This window comes from Vombatus ursinus, unplaced genomic scaffold (genome assembly GCF_900497805.2).
Source record: "Vombatus ursinus unplaced genomic scaffold, bare-nosed wombat genome assembly UNPS02011591.1, whole genome shotgun sequence".
NCBI classification, from domain to species: Eukaryota; Metazoa; Chordata; class Mammalia; order Diprotodontia; family Vombatidae; genus Vombatus; species Vombatus ursinus.
Window position 1 is genome coordinate 4,888,712 of NW_020951369.1, and position 20,155 is coordinate 4,908,866.

Here is a 20,155-nt window from a genome sequence, read left to right on the forward strand (position 1 = left end):
TATTCAATGTGACCCAAAAGTTTTCATGTAGTTTTAAACTCATGATGTTTGTTTACAAAAGATTTATAAAACTCATAAACTTTCCAGGTTCTTTATAAATTTAATAAACATTTTAAAACTTTATTAATTCATAAAGCCTTATAAGTGTTGTAAGCTTAAAACTGCACTAAGACTTTGGGAAGTGCTATAGGTCTTCTCATTTGGTCTCAACCCTAGGAGATAAGTACTATTGTTATCCCCGTTTTGCAGATGAGGAAAGCAAAGCTGAGAGAGATTGAGTCTCCACCAGGGTTATGCTATTTAGTAAGTAAAAAATACAGGATTTGAACTCGGTCGGGTCTTCTTGGTTCCAAATCTAGCACTCAGCACTTCCCCACCCAGGTGCCAGGGAGTAGCCCATTTATTTAAATTAGGACGCTTTGTTTTGGTTTTTCATTCCAGGATGAGGCAAATTCTTCATTTGCCTACTCTCTTGCCCAATTTGAAAAGTGTGTCTTAGTTATCTGCAGGAGTGATGTCTGTGGGCTGTGCAGAAGAATCATTTCAAGAGAATTTTCATTAGGGAAACTGTCTCTGTGCTTGGATTTCGGTGAAATCCCTTTTTTCAGTCCTGGCCACTGCTGAAGAAACAAAAATTGTCTTGAGGGGGTGGGTGGGTTGAGATATCACTATGGTAACCTCGGTCATCTTGGACAATCTTTCCTAACTCTTTGAAATGAGGGTGGAGTTGAGGCAGATGGTGACAACGCCCAAGAGGCCGTCTGGAGTGGGAGTGGAAGATAGGATGACATCAGGCGCCTTGGGACTGTGAGCCAGCCAACTCGGAGCTGACCGCCAAGCGCACTAGATCGCCGGTCCAGGCGTTTGCTGAGGGAGACCCGGGAGTTTCGAACGGTAGTTTCCCAAGAACCGCGGATGACCCTTAAAGTTCGCTTGGAGGGACTAGGGAGAGCACTGGGAGGGAGAAGAGGGAGAGGGAGAAACGCTCTGGGGCTGGGGTTGGGGCGCGTGGGGCAGCGTAGTTCTCAAGGGCTGGTGGAGGATAGGGCTAGGGGTGGACGGAAGAAGGACCATTGTGGGCAGAGGTGCTTTGGCGTACGGGAAGGAAGACGCGGCACTCCATCCCGGACAGGGCAAGTGCGACAGGAGCGCACAGGCGCGCATGGACGTATATATCCTGCGGTGGTTTAAGTGGATCTGTGAAACTAAAAGGAGCGGGATTTGATTAGGCATTGGCGGGGACTGGGAGGGTGGGGGGAGTCGTGACTTCGGTTCTGACACCAATGTTAGTAATGCAGCAGAGTGTTTGATCCGGAACCAGGAAACCTGCTGTGGGATTTGGGCTCAGCCACTTACTAATAGTGTGAGCACAGTTTCCTCCTCTTACTGAGGCTCAGAAATGACTTGCCTAAGGTCGAACAGGTAGTAAGCACTTGAAATAGGACGTATAAATATAAGGAATATTCAATGCAGTGATGATATGATTAACTATTACAGGAATAATTAATAATCTCATTAGCTATTGAAGTTGTTACCTCCTTCCCAAGGTTGTGAGAATCAAATAAAGTAATAATGATTATCATTATTATAAAATTTTATTTAGGGATTATTCTGTGCAAAGTACTAGGTGCTTCCCAATTATTATCTCATCTAATCCGTGCAACAGCCCTGTAAAGTGGGTGCTATTATGCCCATTTTACAGATGAGGAAACTGAGGTTGTGACTTGGCCAGGGTCACACAGCTAGTAAGGGTCTAAAATCAAATTTTAACTCAGCTCTTTCTGACTCCAGGTTCTACCTACAGAGCCATCTAACTACCTTATCTGTTAAATGCTGGGGTTAAGTCAAGAAGAGAAAGAAAGGTACCAGCTACACTAAAATATTTGCATTAGCACTTTTTTGTAGTGGAAAAAACTAGAAACAAAGTAGATAAACTGGGAAATGGCTAAACAAGTTGTACATGACTGCAGTGAGATCTTTGCCAGGAAAAAAACAATGAATACAGGGAAGCATGGGAAGACTAATGTGAACTGATGGTGAGTAAGCAGAATAACGGAAACAATGTACACGATGACTTAAGTGTAAATCACTTACGTCAAAAATAGAAACTAAATACTATGTAATTATAATGATGAAATCTGGCTCCAGACCCTTGGGTCCTCCGCGTCTCAGGACGGAGGCGGCGGGAGGCGGGTCCGAGGTGGAGCACACACGGCCGCGGTTTGGTTCGTTACTCAGGCGGCATGGCGGCTCCAGGCTCCGGCAAGCTCCTGCTGGCCGCGTCCCGGCGCTGCCTCCTCTTCGCCGGATCCCGAGCGGGCGCCGGGCGGCCGGGCTGGCCCGGGGAGCAGAAGCAGGGGAGCGCCGCCCGCCCGCGGGCCAGCCGGCGCGACAGCTTGTCGGCCCCGAGCCGGCACAGCTCAGAAGATAAGGCAACCATTCATTTTATAAACCGTGATGGTGAGGAACGAACAGCCCAAGGAAAAGCTGGTGACAGTCTACTAGATGTTGTTGTTAATAATAATCTAGACACAGACCAAACGCTTGACACTTACTAGCTGTGTGACCCTGGGCAAGTCACTTAACCCCAATTGCCTAAAAATTAAAAAATTTTTTTAAAAAATTAAAAAAAAATAACAATCTAGACATTGATGGGTTTGGTGCCTGTGAAGGAACATTGGTTTGTTCCACCTCGTCTTGTCTTTGTCTTTGTCTTTGAAGACCACATATTGGAAAAGTTAGAAGCAGTTATTGATGAGGAGAATGACATGCTTGATCTGGCCTACAGACTAATGGACACATCACACTTGGGCTGCCAGATCTGTTCAACAAAGTCTATGAACTATATGACTGTCCGAGTACCTGAAGCAGTTGCTGATGCTAGGCAATCCAGAGATCTGGGCAAGAACTCGTAAACTGCAGTCAATAAGAACATTTTCATGGAATATTACCTAGATTTTTGCAAGTATAGTTTATGTAATTAAATGAGAACTTGCTAAGTTAAAAAAAAAATCTGGCCCCGAAGAAAAGATATGAGAATGCATTTTCCACCCTTTTTTGCAGAGGTGAGGGACCATGAGTGTGAAATACTGCATATGTGGGACTAGATTGGTATGTTGATTAGTTTCACTGGACTGCTCCCCCTCCCTTTTTTTTGGTATTATTTGTATTCTTTTTTGTATTATTTGTTAAAGAGATGGGTAGGGGAAGGGGAGTGACATTTTGGAAAGATGTAACAGCAGAGGGCAGCTAGGTGGCACAGAGGATAGAGCACTGGGCTTAAATCAATCAGGAAGGCTCATCTTCATGAGTTCAAATCTGGACTTAAACACTAGCTGTGTAACCCTGGGCAAGTCACTCAACCCTAGTGCCTCAGTTCCTCATCTGTAAAAAAATGAGGTAGACGAGGAAATGACAAGCTGCTCTAGTATCTTTGCCAAGAAGACCCCAAAATGGGGTCACAAAGACTTGGACACAACTGAAATGACTGAAATACATGAAACTGAAAAAGCAGAGGGTGAGCTTTTGCAGGTCTTACCCAGCGGACTTACAATATAGACCAAGGACAGTCAGTCATCCAAATTCCAGCCTAGCTAATCAGCCTAAAGAAATCTCTTTGCCTGAGGACTGGCCAACACAGGATGATTTTCTTTGGCCACAGAAATGGAACAGTGGCCTGAAAGTAATGGAAAGAGGATTGGATTCAGAGTCCATAAAATCTGAAAATCCCAGAATTTTATGAAGTCATTAAACTACCTACTAATATGAGGAGGGGTTAGGAAATGTTTTGGTGGAAGGATGAAAGCACAGATCTTTCAGGTATTGAAGTGAATATATTATTAACAAGGGTCATTTAATAGATATTTACAGAGTACTTGTTATATCATTGGATTTGGGGGAGGAAGGGAATATAAATAATTCCAGGCCCACAGATTTAAAACTAGGAGGGTGGTCAGTAAGTCTTCTAGTCCAAGCCCTTTGTTTTACAGTTGAGTAACTGATGTTCAGAGAGATTAGGTGACTTCTTTAAGGGCATACAGTCAGTATCAGAGCTTGGATCTGACTCCAGGGCTTTTGACTCTAAATCCAGCATTTTCTATTACCTTCCCTCCTAAGTACAAATGATTTTCTGCCACAGAGTTCATAATCTACTTGGAAAGACTAGGCTGAGGAAATGAGAATTGAATAAAATAAAATACAATATGTGTCACAGCATTTGGTGACTTGAATGTGCAATTAGAAGTATAGGTCAGAGGTGGGGAACCTGTGGCCTTGAGGCCACACATGGCCTTCTAGGTCCTTGAGTGCTGCCTTTTGACCGAGTCCAAGTTTTACAGAACAAATCCTTTATTAAGGGGATTTGTTCTGTGAAATTTGGATTCAGTCAAAGGGCCTCACTTGAAGACCTAGAGGGCCATGTGTGGCCTCGAGGCTGCAAGTTCCCTACCCTGGTATAGGCAGTAAGTGTTAGATAAATTCATAAGAGGGCAGAACCTAGATTTTGCAGATTACTCCACTTTGTATCTATATCTCTAGTTGGTCTCAACTCCATGGAACAAGATGCCCCTGGCACCCTCTCCTCATTTTCTTTTTCCTCTTGTGTGCCGTCTTCCCCTATTAGCTTGTAAGCTCTTTGAGGGCAGGGATTGTCTTTATTTTTCTTATTTGTATTCCCAGTACTTAGCACAGTGCCTGGAATATTGCAGGTGCTTAATACATGTTATTGAAGTTTCATAGACAGTTGAGGCTTAAGGTGGGCTGAAGATGATGGGCACTGGGACAGAAGGAAGTTCTTTGCAGACATTACTTCACTGAGCAGTAGAAAAGATGGATAACAAGATATACAACATTCAATTTGTTGAATACAAGAGAAAGTAGAATCCATCTGAATGGAGTCTATAATAACATGGCTGAGCCGATAAGATAATATTGTCCTCCACAGACAACCGTATGTATCACATGAATTTGTTTGTGGACATAGATGGGTTTATGATGACCATAATCATGATGACCAGATCATCACCACCACAAATTATAGAAGGGTGATCCTTGAGGATCCAGATCTTGGTGATCAACGCAGATTATTTAAGGAAATAATAGAAACTGTAGCATGCCACAGCAGGCTGCAAACATTTAGCACCTACCAAAAAACACAGCAAGACATGAGCGGGTGGTTAGAATTAGATCTCAGAGGCTCATGATTTTTCAAGAACAGACAAATGAATATTCATACTAAAGGACAGACCTTAAAATATCCTTGAGTACTCAGCCATTAAATAATACTGGAACTTGAACAGACTGAATTGTTGTGCACAATTGCCCAGACATAATGATGGTCCATAAAAACTTAAGAATAATATTTTTAATAGCTGTGGCCAAACCACACAAATACTAAAAATCTCTAAGATGAGTGGAACAAAAACTTTTTCAAAATACAGAGATCAAGCAGAAGAAATTTTTTAAAAATCATTCTGCCTGCTGCCACTGGAATTGAGGAGGCTTTCAGTGAACCTACAGAGGGGGGCTTGTATCCTAATATATTTATTCAACTACAAAAGGCAGTTATTTTATCCACCTGTGCAATTTGTCTGCTGTGTCAGGTGGGGCCTGGGAGGGAACCATTCCTTCCTGATGTAGGATTCTGTTTGCATGCTCCAGGTTTTAGGGACACATTCCCAAACCAAGCTCCTTGAGAATACCACCACATGCTTTCACATCAGATGGTGTTTTCAAAAGTAGAACAGGTCCTGGAGCTGGGCTCCAGCTCCTGTTCGCTGTGTCTGCTGCTCAGCTTCTGCTCCTAGACTCGTGTACTGCTCTGAAATCCACAGCTTCAGGGCAAATCAGCTTGCAGTCTTCTTTTCTTCTTCATTCCCCTACTCTTCTTCTCCAGGGCCAACTCTCAATAGAATTAGAATTCTGCCCCTTTCTGCACCACTATTTATATACAGGCAATGCCTTAGCCTGGCTTCCCCCACCCCTTCCCCGCGCACCCTGTGGCCAAGGTATACTTCTACCCTCTTGCCTTTGCGTTGCACATGGAGTTTGTGGCAAGTGCCCTGGTCCTTCCCACGTGTTTCTGCCCGCCTGTGTAGGTAGTTCAGCTCTTCGAACCCTGGGGCAATACCCCAGTCCTGGTTATTTTTGGACGGGTAAACATACAGGCTGGGGTTGGGGGTGGTTCTGGTCCTAATTAAAAAAGAATTCTTAGGGGCAGCTAGCAGGTCCAGTGGATAGTACTCAGGCCTTGGGAGTCAGGAGGACCAGAATTCAAATACAGTCTCAGACCAGATACTTGACACTTACTGTGTGACCCTGAGCAAGTCACTTAACCCCGATTGCCTCACCAAAAAGGAAAAAAAAAATTCTTAACTTGTAATCTGAGTTATTTTAAATATTTACACATCGATATCTGTATTTCAATGTAATTAAAATCCTATGTATTCCATGCATTTCAAATATTCAGATATGGTATCTCAATATTAAAAAAATTAGGAACTTGGGGTGTGTGGTGGTATTGAGGTTTAGGGATGCTAGACCCCAAAATTATGACAGGCAGGTCCTGCCCAAATTAATTCGACCCAAGCCTTCTTTCAGGCAAATACAAGATAAGTTAAAGATCCATCATATTGGCCAGACTCTTAAGGAATCTAAGCATCTGTGTCACTAATACAAGTGGGCCAGATTTTAAGAATCTGAGCCTATTCTATACATTTTTTAGTCAATTATGAGATGATAAAGATGTGGTTCATTGTTGAATATCTCTTGGGAAAACCTGTATTTTTGATACCCTCATCAAGGATGCCATCTATTTTTGTATAGATGATACCCATATAAATTATTACTGTTATTATTATTGAAAAATTCTTCTTCTCATCTTGTTCTATTGAATTCAGATAGAAACAGTCATTTAATGAATTAGAGGATTTTTAGACTTTCTTGAGAAAAAGACCCAGATCTGAACAGAAAATTTGACTTTGAAATGTAAGAGTCAGAAGAAACCTAAGAAGAGATCCCAGGATGAAAACTCTTAGCCAAGTTTCAAGCTTCCTTGAAAGGAGAAAATACACACAAAAAAATTGTAGCTCTACAGTATTTAATGAGGATAATGCCAACACCTAGCACCTTTTACCTATGTTAAAAGACAATAGGGCTTTGCCCAGCAAAGCTGAGTATAAACCTGAATAGGTTTAAAAAAATGAAAAAATGAAATTATCGCACTGAAAGAGTGCCATTTGTGACAGACCAGAACTCGATGGAAATTGGACATCTAAGACCAGGAGAATCAAGGATTGGACTGGCATCACTTCTGAAGCCAACAAAGAAATACACATACCAGAAGATGGGGGAAGGTTTCCCAATGGCAGGCCCTGATAGGGGCAGTCAAGGTGTTTATGGTTTAAAATTCCTATGATCTATGACCCCCAAGAAGTATCACCATGAAAAACAGCCCTGCTGGAGAGACAGTGCAGAATGGACTTTGACAAGGTCACTCCTTGAACTGCAGAGGGCAACAACAAAGGCTCTGGTGTTATCTTCACTCTTTTGCTAATCCCTACTTCTTGCTTCCTTGAGCCCAGGCCGTCAAGCAAGGTAACTTTAATTCAGGCCTGTACAACATAGGTGCAAAAGGATTTCAGGCGGCCCATAAAATGTAAAGGATGTAAAGAAAGTAAAGGCATAACAAGTGCTTTGTCCATGCCAGCTTAACCGGCCTTCCACTAGTCACTTTTGTGCCAGTTGGGTAACTTGATGGGTGGGTTGCTACTGTGTACTGTCTTGTCACATGACCCTCGGCAACTAGTCTGTCTCTGGTCTGAGAGGTGCCAAAGTCATGTCTTTTCATTGTTTTCAGTTGTTACTGGTGTTGAACAGGGGCAAAGTGAGTGCAGCCACATACCAACACAGCTGATGCCCGTTATGCCATGAGTAGCAACAATGTGAGGGCTTCTGTCCCTTCCTCACTGTGTGGCAGCCCTCCACGTGAGCTGCCAAAAACCTTCCCTGTGAAGCCTGAAGAAGTTTAACCTATTTTAATTCTGGTCTCTATCTACTGCCAAGTTGTACAGATCTGCCTTAATTCCTCTTAAAGAGAAGTAAACCTTGGATGTATCAAAGGTGCGTTGCCTTTGTCTTCTGTAAATGGTTGGGGAGGGTGAAGTTACTGTGATATCAGACTTTGTTTTTAGATGGGACAGGGCTCAGGGAAGGGAGTCTCAGACAGTAATTGGTGTGGGGCTTTTGGGGGGGGAGGGGAGGAGTCCTGCAAAGTGGAGGCAGCATGAAGAGCTCCAGGTTTGGCATCCCAACATTGGGTTTCAAATCCAAGTTCTATTATTTATTCCTTTTGTCCTCATAGGCAAACCACTCTCTGAATTCTCCATTTTCTTTCTATCTATCTATCTATCTATATATATATAAAAAGAAAAAACCAGAATTGGGTTAGATGGTTTCTGAGGTCTCTTATCTTTTGATTCTTTAGAAGAGATAATTGGACTTGTGATTTTTTTTTTAAACTTATTTTTAGTTTTCAGCATTCACTTCCATAAGATTTTTTGAGTTTTAAATTTTCTCCCCTTCTTTCCTCTCTCTGCCACCCAAGATGGCATGCAATCTGATCTAGGCTTTACTTGCCCATTCATAGTAAGCATATTTTCCCATTAGTCATGATCTAAAGAACAATTAGAACTAATGGGAGGAACCATCAGAATGAAGCAAGAAAAAAAAAAGGAAAAGGAGAAAATAGTATGCTTCCATCTGCATTCGGATGCCATAGTTCTTTCTCTGAGTGTGTATAGCATTTTCCATCATGAGACTTTTGTAGTGGTCTTAGACTTGGCTCTTTACAGCAATGCAAGAATCTATTAAAGTCAGTCATAGCACAATTTGGTTGTTACTATGTACAATGTTCTCCTGCTTTCACTCAGCATCAGTTCATGTAAGTCTAGGATTTTCTGAAGTCTGCCTGCTCATTTCTTATAGCACAACAGTATTCCATTACATTCACATACCACAACTTGTTCATCCATTTCCCCAATTGATGGGCATCCCCTCAATTTCCAGTTCTTTGCTAGCACAGAAAGAGCTGCTATAAATATATTTTTGTACCTGTGGGATAGGTGTGATGTACCTCAGTTGTTTTGATTTGCATTTCTGTAATCAATAGTGATTTAGAACATTTTTTTCATATGACTATAGATATCTTTAGTTTCTTCCTCTGAAAACTGCCTGTTCATATCCTTTCCCCATTTATCAATTGGGGAGTGACTTGTATAATAATTTGTATTTTAGAAACGAGGCCTTTATCAGACACAAAAAATCTTTCCCAGTTTTTTGTTTCCCTCCTAATCATGGCTGCATTGACTTTGTATAGAAAGTTTTAATCAAAATTAATCCATTTTGCATTTCATAATGTTCTCTACCTCTTGTTTGGTCATAAATTCTTCCCTTTTCCATAAATCTGAAAGGTAAGATATTCCTTGCTCCCCTAGTTTGCTTATAGTATCAGTCTTTATATCTAAATCCTGTACCCATTTTGACCCTATCTTGGTATAGGGTCTAAGATGTTGATCTGTGCCCAGTTTCTGCTATCTGTTTTTCCAGTCTTCCCAGCAGTTTTTGTTAAATAATGAGTCCTTATCCCAGAAGCTGGGGTCTTTGGATTTATCAGACAGTAGTTTACTATAGTCATTGACTACTGTGTTTTGCATACCTAACCTATTCCACTAATCCACCACTCTATTTCTTAGCCAATACCAAGTAGTTCTGATGATTGCTGCTTTATAATACAATTTAAGATCTGGTACAGTTAGGCCACCTTCCCTTGGCATTTCTTTTCATTAGTTCCCTTGATACTCTGGACTTTATGACTTAAAAATTCTTGATGAATTTTTAATTTTTCTAGCTCCATAAAGTAGTTTTTTGGTAGTTTGATTGGTATGGTACTGAATAAGTAAATTTAGGTAGAATTGTCATTCTTTATTATATTAGCTTTGCCTACCCATGAGCAAATGATATTTTCCCATATTTTTCTGATTATTTAGATATGACTTTATTTGTGTGAAAAGTGTAATTGTGTTCATATAGTTCCTGGTGTTTTGGCAGGTAAACTTACAAATATTTCGTAATGTCTACAGTAATTTTAAATGGAATTTCTCTCTCTTGCTGTTAAGCTTTGTTAGTAATATATAGAGATGTCAGTGATTGTAGGGGTTTATTTTACATCATGTAACTTTGCTAAATTTATTTAATTCAAGTAACTTTTTATGATTCTCTAGGATTCTCTAAATATACCACCATATCAGCAAAAAAAAAAAAGATGTATAGAATATAATTTTTTTTTTTTTGGTGAGGCAATTGGGGTTAAGTGACTTACCCAGAGTCACACAGCTAATGAGTGTTATGTGTCTGAGGCCGGATTTGAACTCAGATCCTCCTGACTCCAGAGCTAGTGCTCTATCCACTTTGCCACCTAGCTTCCCCCTAGAATATAATATCTTATTATGCTTAATACTTGTTGATTATGGAAAGCCTTATGGGCTCTTTTACAACAAAATGTCTCCCATTCATTTATCAAAATCATTCAAGATTCCTTTGGAGACAGAATAATAGGAATAACCTTGTTCAATGACCCTTTGATAATAAACATCAGTTGAGGCATAAACTAGGAAGTTGTATGCTCAAAAAAAAAAAGTATTCACTACTATGATGTAAGAGAACCAGCACAGGGTCCATCCAAGTCAGATTGAGGCCATGCAGGTGCTTCTGTTTACTGATGACATGACATTACATCAAATCCCAAGACTTGGCAGAGCCTCCTAGAAGAGATCTGTGATCACTTAAAGGACTTTGGCTTGCCCATGCACAGAGGAAAGACCAAATGAATGATGGAGATCTAGTGTTCAGATTTCAAGAGGACCCTTCATAGAACGTGTCTAATAGTACATATAACTGGGACAGACAATAAAGACTGACAATGAGATGGGCCCAGAGTTGAAAAGGAGGAAGAAAATAAGCTGGATTGTTTTCAGCAAACTGAGAAGCACTTTCACTGGCCTCCAAGCTTCTCATAATGGATAATGGCAAAGGCCCATCATTTCAATATAAACTTTACATCTGGGTTGCTGTATGGCATTGAGACCTAAAACACCACTTCCCCTGAATGGTGGGTGTAAGCAGGCTGCAACTTTGTGACTTTGTGACTTTGAAGAATGAGAGAAAAGGATGTCATCGAAAAATAGTATGACAAAAAGAGAAAATAAGCTGGTATTGTGGTGAAAGTAGGGGAGAACAGGTGGATAGTCTGAGTACTCCACTAGCATCCTTAAAATGTCAGAAAAAAATGAGGAAAGCCTCCAGCATGTCGGGGCCTCCTGTATCAAACTTTTGGGAGGATATGGACAAGAGTTACACAGGACAAGCAGGCGTGGATGAGTTTCAATTTGCATTATTGCAGGTACTCCTTATACCAATAATAATAATATAATAATGCTAATTTCTAAATTGTCCTGAAGATGCCTGCAGTGATTCTAAAGAGGTGAACTTAATAATTTTCAATTATAAAACACTATCATCTTATCCATATGAACAACATCCTTCACAATATGAAATATAAAAGAATGATAAGAAGATAGTTGCTTGTCTTTAGATCATTGCCATCTGAACTCCATGGGAAAAAAAAAGAGAAGTAGAATGAGATAGCAATAATTATTACATCTCACATTTACATTATTATTATTGTTGTTATTATTGCTTTTTGCTGAGGCAACTGGGGTTAGGTGACTTGCCAAGGTCACACAGCTAGTAAGTGTCAAGTATCTGAGGCCAGATTTGAACTCAGGTCTTCCTGACTCCAAGGCCAGAGCTCTACCTACTGCACCAACTAGCTGTCCTTTTACATTATATTTTTAAGGTTTGAAAAGCTCTTTCCTAACAATAGCTCTGTAACATGAGTAGTGCAAGTATTATTATCCTTATTTTACACATGAGGAAACTGAGACCCTGAAAGGAGAAATGATTTAGCCTGGATCACAGTGTCTGAAATGAGATTCATTCTCCATTAAAACTTAAATAAGATATGTCATTAAAACATCAAACACTGACGTTTTCTTCATAAACATGTAATGATTTCATTGCATTGACATTTATCCTATGCCTCTATTTTATTTTGGTAGAAATATCAGCAATGGAAAAGAAGTTACTGGTGATTGATGTGGATGCTGGAGTGGATGATGCTGTTGCCTTAATGATGGCTCTGGAAGCACCCAATGTGGAAGTTCTGGGGATCACTTGCTGTTTTGGGAATACTTCAGTAGAAAACGTGTGTAAAAATGTCCTTCGGGTGTTACAGAAGTGTAACAGCTTACAGGTAATGAATTTGCCTTGCAAGTATTACAAATGATTGAACTTTATCCCTAATAATTAAAAAAAAAATTTTCACTTACTGAAAATCCACCTTTGCTCCCTTTCATCTCCCCTATGCACACTGAAAAAGAAAAACAAAACACTTACAACAAATGTGCAAAGTCAATCAAAACAAATTTCCAAACTGGCCATGTCCAAAGAAAACCTGTCTCAATTTGCACCTGAACTCCATCACACTTCTCTGTCAGGAGTTGGGGAGCATGTTTCATCATGAGCCCTCTTGAATCATGATTGGTCATTGGTCATTGTGTGGATCAGAGTTCCTAAGAATTTTGAAGTTGTTCTCCTGCTCACTTCTTTACACAAGTCTCCTGGTTTCTCTAGAACCGCTTGCTTCATTTCTTACAGCATAATAGTATTCCATCACATTCGCATGCCATGATTTGCTCAGTCATTCCCTGATTGATGGGTACCCACTGAGTTTCCATTTACTTGGTACCACAAAAAGAATTAACTCTCTATTTTTTTTTATCTATGGGTTTTCTCTAATAGATTACACACAGTAGTCTTGTAGGCATGATTTCTGATTGTGTGTAGTTTCATATTTACCATCCAAATTGTGTGAGATGGATTCGTTCCAGTCTCTCCCAACCTCCCTCCTTGCCCCACCACAGTTGAACTAACCCTACTTCACGAAAAAGATTTGAGGTTATTTGACTTAAGCTCTCTCAACTCACTTCCTCCATTCCTTATAGTTTCTGAACATCATCACCTATCTTTCCCTCACAAACTCCTCTATTTGCACCCTTTCCAGGACTTTGCTCCAGCAATCATTCCCTCTCAATTTTAGCTTTTTCTTCAACATGCTGAGATTTCCCCAGTTCTTTTTTGTTTGTTTTTTTAAAGACTCTTTCCTTGCCCCTTGTAGCCGACTCAGCTCCTGGCCCATCTCTCCACTTGCTACTTACCTTTTTGGAGAAGATATCCACTTACCATTGTGACCAGAAGAGAGAAGAGGGTCTAGGTTCACAGATCATGGGGAACACTATGGTAATGAGAGCCATGATTTAGCAGGAAAAAGAATTTTATTAAACTGATAGAAAAGATAAGTGAGAGGAAGGTTAAGTTTCTCACAGCAGGGCAAGACCCCAATAGCAAAGCAGGTCAGGTGGATGGGGAGCTCCCCAAATCATGAATTTGATCACTCACCTAGGCCAAAGCAGCACTTTTTATTTGAAATTGAGTTCTGTCTAGGAATCAGCTCATTCATTGTAGGGGACTCCATAGGTGCCACCCAATGGTTTAACACCTGTTTGTTATACAACCCATAAGGACAAATAAAATGATTCTGGGTTTAGGCAAAGCTCTGAAAGTTTTTGTGGAATCTCTCTTTACATAGATAAACTCTTCTGCAAAATTCCTAGTCTGCTAGAACTAGTCCTAACTCAATTGTTTTTGCACAGTTGGGAGGGGTGTTTCCATTTCTACTACTCTTCTGAAATGGCAGTATCCAAGGTCACCAATGGCAGAGGAGAACAAAATTCTGTGTTTTTATAAAATCTGGCTCTAAAAAAGGGAGAATTTAAATTATATAATCATCAGAAGTCCTAAGATAATGAAATTTTACATAATTCACTGGGCCTTTTCACCACTTTTGGTTTTCTGAAGCTGGCATGTTTCGGGATCTCCATTTTCTGCAGAGATGCTCCCATTCTTAACTTCTTTTCTGTCATGGTATATATTGTTCTGTTTCACTCTGCATTAGGTCATGAAAATCTTATGTTTCTCTGAATTCTTGTCATTTCTGAAATTATTTGCTAGAATGTAATATTCCATTTCATTCATATGCCACAATTTGTTCAGCCACTCCTCCAGTCAAATGGGTACCAACTTTGTTTCCAGGTTGTTGTTGTTTTGGTAACCATATGCAGCTATTATGTCTCTTTTGAAATAGATGGTGCTTTTCTTTCTGCCTCTGATCTCTTTGTGGACATATATTCCCAGATTATACCCAGTAATGGTGTGACCATTGGCAAAGGAAATTAAATTTAGTGGGTTTTCTCACATAATTCCAATTTGTTTTCCAGAAGGATTGGACCAATTCCCATACCTACTGTATGAGGGTGTCTGCCTTCCCACAGACATCCTAATTCCGGCGTTGACTGTTTTCATCCCGAACGATGCTTTATCAAAGTTCTGTTCATTTAGATGATATCTAAAAAATGCTTAAGAATTCAGGTTCATGTTAATCTCTGTGAAAAATCAAAACCCAGGGGCAGCTAGAGTCAGGAGGAGCTGAGTTCAAATCTGGCCTCAGACACATAACATTTACTAGCTGTGTGACTTTGGGTAAGTCACTTAACCCCAATTGCCTCATACCCCCTCCAAAAAAAATCTTTAGATTATCTGGGTGCTAATTATCTCTTTGTTGAATTGAGATTTATAGTTTATTCTAACTCCCATTTGTCCATTTTTTGTGCTTTTCAATTAGCTGATTTGGGAGTAGAGATGAAATTTGTCCATTTTTTGTCCTTATTAATTAGAAGATTTGGGAGTGGAGAAGGGAGCAGTGTTGAACCAAGTGACATGCAAACCAATTGGTTTTGAGACTTATCTACTCCAATAACTAATACCCAATTTAAGCAATTCTTCTCAATTCCAAAGGAGAAATGCCTACTTCATGCAAGATACTGTACCAGGTGTTATGGGATAGAAAAATGAATTAGACACAGGAGCTGCTGCCTTGAAGGAATTATCATCTACCAAGGGGAGATTCCAAGGCAAGAACACAAATTAGAATTTGATAAACACATGAGATACAAAGTACCATGCATCACATTTGAGTTATAAGTTATAAGGGAACCAGGATACTGCTTGATGACTATTATTTGTTATTAACAGTTTAGGAATTGTGACCACTATCCTGTTATTGTTATCATTATTGTTGTTTTTATTTTCCATTAATTTCAGATTCCAGTTTATCAAGGTGCTTCTTCCCCATTCCTTAATAATATGAAAAGTGATAGTTATTTTGGAAAAGATGGCTTGGGCGATATTCCTGACCCAGATGCTCCAGGACTGGACAAAATCCAAGAAGAACATGCAGTGCCTGCAATGATCAGAATGATTAGTCAACTACCTGGCCAGGTGGTCATGTCACAGTACATGCTCTTCCTCTATCCCTCACTATCTTGGATCATATATGTGATGTTTTTTTTCCCCTACCTCATTCCAGTAGGTCATCACTACTTGAATCCTTGAAGAGATCTTAAAAGTCTCTTAAGTAGAAATTTTAGCCAAAAACAATCATACCTCAAAGTATAATTGGGCACTCTGTCTTGTTTGTTCATTTTCTTGCTTTTTTTTTTAATCACCATCAGTTTTTTTTGTAGGTAACTCTGGTAGCCACTGCCCCTTTGACCAATCTAGCTCTGGCTGTGAAAATAGACCCAAGCTTTCCAAAGAAAATTAAAAATCTGTTCATAATGGGAGGAAATATGAATTGTAAGTACATTCAAGTATTATTGTCTTCCAGTTGTCAACAATTATTAATGGAATACACAAAGAGTACATAGTAAAGTAATAGGTACTCAAGTGCATTTATTACAGAGGCAGGTAAGCATCAGGAGAGGGACTTAGAATCAGGAAGATCTGAATTCAAATCTAGCCTCTGACACTTATTAGTGTGTGACCCTGAGTAAGTCACTTAACTTCTCTCAGGCTCAGTATACTCATCTATAAAATAGAGATAATGATAGCACCAACCTCCCAAAGTAGTTGTAAGAATTAAAATAACATTTGTAAAGTGCTTTGCAAAATTTAAAGTACTTTATTAGTCAATCAACTATCATTGCCAGGCACTGTGCTAAGTGCTACATAAATGATTTTTCTTGTTCAGACGTGTCTGATTCTTCATGATCCCCTCTTGGGTTTTCTTGGCAAAGATGCTTGAGTAAATGGCTTGCCATTTCCTTTTCCAGCTTATTTTACAGATGATGAAACTGAGGCAAACAGGGTTAAGTGACTTGCCCAGGGTCACACAGCTAGTAAGTATCTGAGGTCACATTTGAGTCAGGTTTTCCTGACTCCAGTCCCAGCATTCCATCCACTGTGCCACCTAGAGGCCTTATGTTAATGCTAGCTATTTTTATTATTAAGGAATAGAAATAGTTACTGAAATACAGCGTTGAACAAGGAAGACAAAACACACAAATGCATTAAACTCAAAAATATTTTCAAATAAACAAACCATACAGATTATTGAGAATGAAGGGATTGAATCAGGTATCCTGTTGGCAGGTGAAGAATGGGTGGGATTAAATGAGGAGAACTTCCTAGAAAGTGGACTGTGAATTAAGATTTTTAATTGCCAATGAATATTTTTAGAGTCCTCATCATATTGCTATCCACCAAAGTAATGGACATAAGATTTCTATTTTTTAAAATAGCTTAAGGTTTCTAAAATAGTGCAAGGTGTTAACATGTTAGTTTTTACATCCCAGAAAAAGCAGAGAGGGTAGGGGTGGGGGTTGGACAATGAAGGGGAAATGAACTTAGCAGCATATTTACCTAACTGTATTTTTAAATATCTATTGATCTTTTATTCTATGGATTGTGAAATACATTGAGTTAACTGATTGCATTTTAAATGTTGAGAGAACAATTATGTAGATGAAAAGGAAATTATAAAAATTATAATTTATACTGTAGATTTTAATTTTTTTTAGCTAGAGGGAATACGGATGTATGTTCAGAATTCAATTTTGCAGCAGATCCAGAAGCAGCTTACATTGTCTTAAATGAGTACATCTGCCCTACTTACATTGCGACTTGGGAATTTGTATGCATGTATACATTGCCTTGGGTAAGATGCTACTTTTTTTTTGTTGCTGTTAATTTATTTTTAGTTTTCAACATTCACTTCCACAAGATTTTGAGTTCCAATTTTCTCCCCATCTCGTCCCTCTCCCCACCCCAAGATGGCGTGCATTCTGAATATCCCTTCCCTTAATCTGCTCTCTCTTCTATCCCTCCCTTCTCTTCTCCCCTTCTCCTTATATTTTCCTGTAGGGCAGGATAGCTTTCTATACCCCATTGCCTGTATATCTTATTTCCCAGTTGTATGTGAAAACAATTTTTAACATTTGTTTTTAAAACTTTGTGTTTCAAATTTTCTCCCTTCCTCCCTCCCCATCCACCCTCATTAAGAAGGCAAGCAACTCAATACAGGTTATATATATGTAGTCATGCAAAACACTTCCATAGTAGTTATGTTGTGGAAAACTAACTATACTTCCCTTCATCCTATCCTGCCCCCCAATTGATTCCATTCTCTCTTTTGACCCTGTCCCTCCTCAGAAGTGTTTGCTTCTGATTACCCCCTCCCCCAATCTGCCCTCCTCTTTATCATCCCCCCCATCCCCTTCCCCAATATTTTCCTGTAGGGTGAGATAGATTTCCATCCCAATTGAGTGTGCATAGTATTCCCTCCTTAAGCCAAATAAGCTGCTCCTTTTTTTTTTTGATGAGGCAATCGGGGTTAAGTGACTTGCCAAGGGTCACACAGCTAGTAAGTGTCAAGTGTCTGAGGATAGATTTGAACTCAGGTCCTTCTCACTCCAAGGCCAGAGCTCTATCCATTGCGCCACCTAGCTGCCCCAAGATGCTACTTTTAAAAAAAAATTATTAACAGATTGATCCCCATGGTAATTCACTGGAGGTAAAAGGAGAGATATAGTTAAGTATAGGGTTAGCTAAGGAAAAAGACCTGGAAAAATCCTATTTCCCTTTTTATTTATACTCTTCTTTCTCTTCCCAGGATCCTTTCCTTTCTATCTTTATTTGTCCTGTTAGGTTTTTTTTGAATGTCTGAACTTATTTTTTTCCTGGCTTGAGTTTGTTTTAGGCCATTTCCCCCCTCTATTATCTAACAGGAGAACACTATGGTTGTCACACGTAAAAAAACTTACATTTTGCTACTATCATTTTAATCCTCTTATTCCTAAATAGAATACTTTGAGACCCATGATACAAATGAAAGCTTTATGTCTAAGACTTGGGGCAGCTAGGTGGAACAGTGGCTAGAGCACTAGTCTTGGAGTCAGGAAGACCTAAGTTCAAATGTGGTCCCAGACACAAGCTGTATGATCCTGGGCAAGTCACTTAGCCCCATTTGCCTCAGTTTCCTCATCTGTAAAATGAGCTGAAGAAGAAAATGACAAACCACTCCAGTATTTTTGCCAAGAAAACCCCAAGTGGGCTCATGAAGAGTCAGACACAACTGAAATGACTGTATTACAACAACAAAAAGTGACAAGATTGTTGTTATTCCTAAATGACATTTTTTTCTTTGCCAGCAGAATCATACAGAAGTGCTAGTCTGGGGGATTTTGATATCATAGATTTTTTGATTGCAGATTGAATTTAGCCATCATAGCACTAGTCTAAGCAGAAAAAGGAAATATAAAAAGTTACTATCAGAAAGTTTTTTTAAAGTCAAGTTTATGAATACTACTTTACAGTTCTCAAACAAATATCTACAAATGTTTGGAATAAATATTACATTTCTTAAACAAGAAGAAAAATTGTGTAAGAAAAAGCTAGATAAATCATATAAACACACATATATATTTAAATACATGCATAATATATATTTATAGCATCTTCTCTTCTGGTTCTCTAGGAATTTTATGAGCAATGGACTTCACAAAATAGTAAAAAAGCTAGATTTTTGAAAGAAATCAATGCTTATACTGTGACCTATTTGAAGAAACGTGTACAGAAGTCCACAACACTGTTCTGGACACCAGGCTATGTGCCTTCTGATTGCTTTGCCATAGCAGCTGCCATTGATGAGGACTTTATCACTAAAGCAATAGATTGTGCTGTAACTGTGGAACTGGGAGGCTTCCACGCCCGAGGAATGATGGTTTTGGATATTAATGATAAGCTTCCGAAGAAAAACAAAGTTTCAATCATGATGGAATGCAATGCAGAAAAATTCAAGGCACTTCTGATAGACAGTTTGAAATAAGTTCTATCTTTAATGAAAGATAATGATGAACATCACAAGATCTATTTGTTGTAATTCTGGCTATATACCTCTAAAATACTGCATTCATTTTGGGGAGGGATGTTGGGGAAGTAGGGTTTTATTTTAATTTCAATAATGTTTCTTTCAGTTTATGTTCTATTTTGAATCTGTAGTAATACAATAAATAATGTTTCTCATACTTCAGAATATCAAAATCTGTTTCAGTGTATATCTTTGTTATTGTTACTGTGAAATCACAGGAACAGTGCAGCACCAATATTTTTATAATGAATTAATTTGACAACAGTGCTTCTACCCTATTATCCATTTTATTCACTATTATTACAAGTTTGATGAATTGTATAAATCTGTTCACTTTCACTTAAACTGCAAGGATGTCCATTTTTTTCAGTAAGGAGCCACATGGCGAAATTGGTGCTTTTAGGCAACTTTTTTTAAGATTAATTTATTTTTAGTTTTCAACACTCACTTTTAAAAGATTTTGAGTTCTAAATATTCCCCCTCCCTCTACTCCCCCCTCCTGAAGATGACAAGCAATCTGATACAGGCTTTACAAGTAGAATCATATTAAACATATTTCCACATCATGTTGTGAAAGAAGAATCAGAACAAAAGGGAAAAACCATGAGAAAGAAAAACAAACAAAAAAAGTGAAAAGTATGCTTCGATCTGCATTCAGACTCCATAGTTCTTTCTCTGGGTATGGATAGCATTTTCCATCATGAGCCTTTTGGAGTT

At 39.1% G+C, this 20,155-nt stretch overlaps 2 protein-coding genes across 2 annotated transcripts; both read left to right on the forward strand.

Annotated features, from left to right (window-relative positions):
- The first annotated feature begins 811 nt into the window (after positions 1–811).
- LOC114039061 (probable uridine nucleosidase 1) lies at positions 812–19,472 on the forward strand. Its single transcript, XM_027856660.1, has 6 exons — positions 812–894; positions 12,174–12,367; positions 15,334–15,510; positions 15,756–15,867; positions 17,091–17,227; positions 19,046–19,472. Exons 2-6 carry the CDS (start codon positions 12,185–12,187, stop codon positions 19,394–19,396), a joined length of 960 nt encoding a protein of 319 aa, XP_027712461.1. The 5' UTR covers positions 812–894; positions 12,174–12,184; the 3' UTR covers positions 19,397–19,472.
- Positions 2,244–2,915, forward strand: LOC114039063 (adrenodoxin-like). The gene is given in 3 exon segments (XM_027856661.1): positions 2,244–2,515; positions 2,632–2,698; positions 2,700–2,915. Coding segments are annotated over 3 exon segments (555 nt in total).
- Positions 19,473–20,155: the final 683 nt, after the last annotated feature.

Coding starts and splice junctions, on each gene's coding strand:
- LOC114039061 (XM_027856660.1), top strand. CDS start 12,185: ATGGAAAAGAAGTTACTGGTGATTGATGTGGATGCTGGAGTGGATGAT. Junction 12,368..15,333: donor AGAAGTGTAACAGCTTACAG/GTAATGAATTTG, acceptor CATTAATTTCAG/ATTCCAGTTTATCAAGGTGC. Junction 15,511..15,755: donor TTAGTCAACTACCTGGCCAG/GTGGTCATGTCA, acceptor TTTTTTTTGTAG/GTAACTCTGGTAGCCACTGC.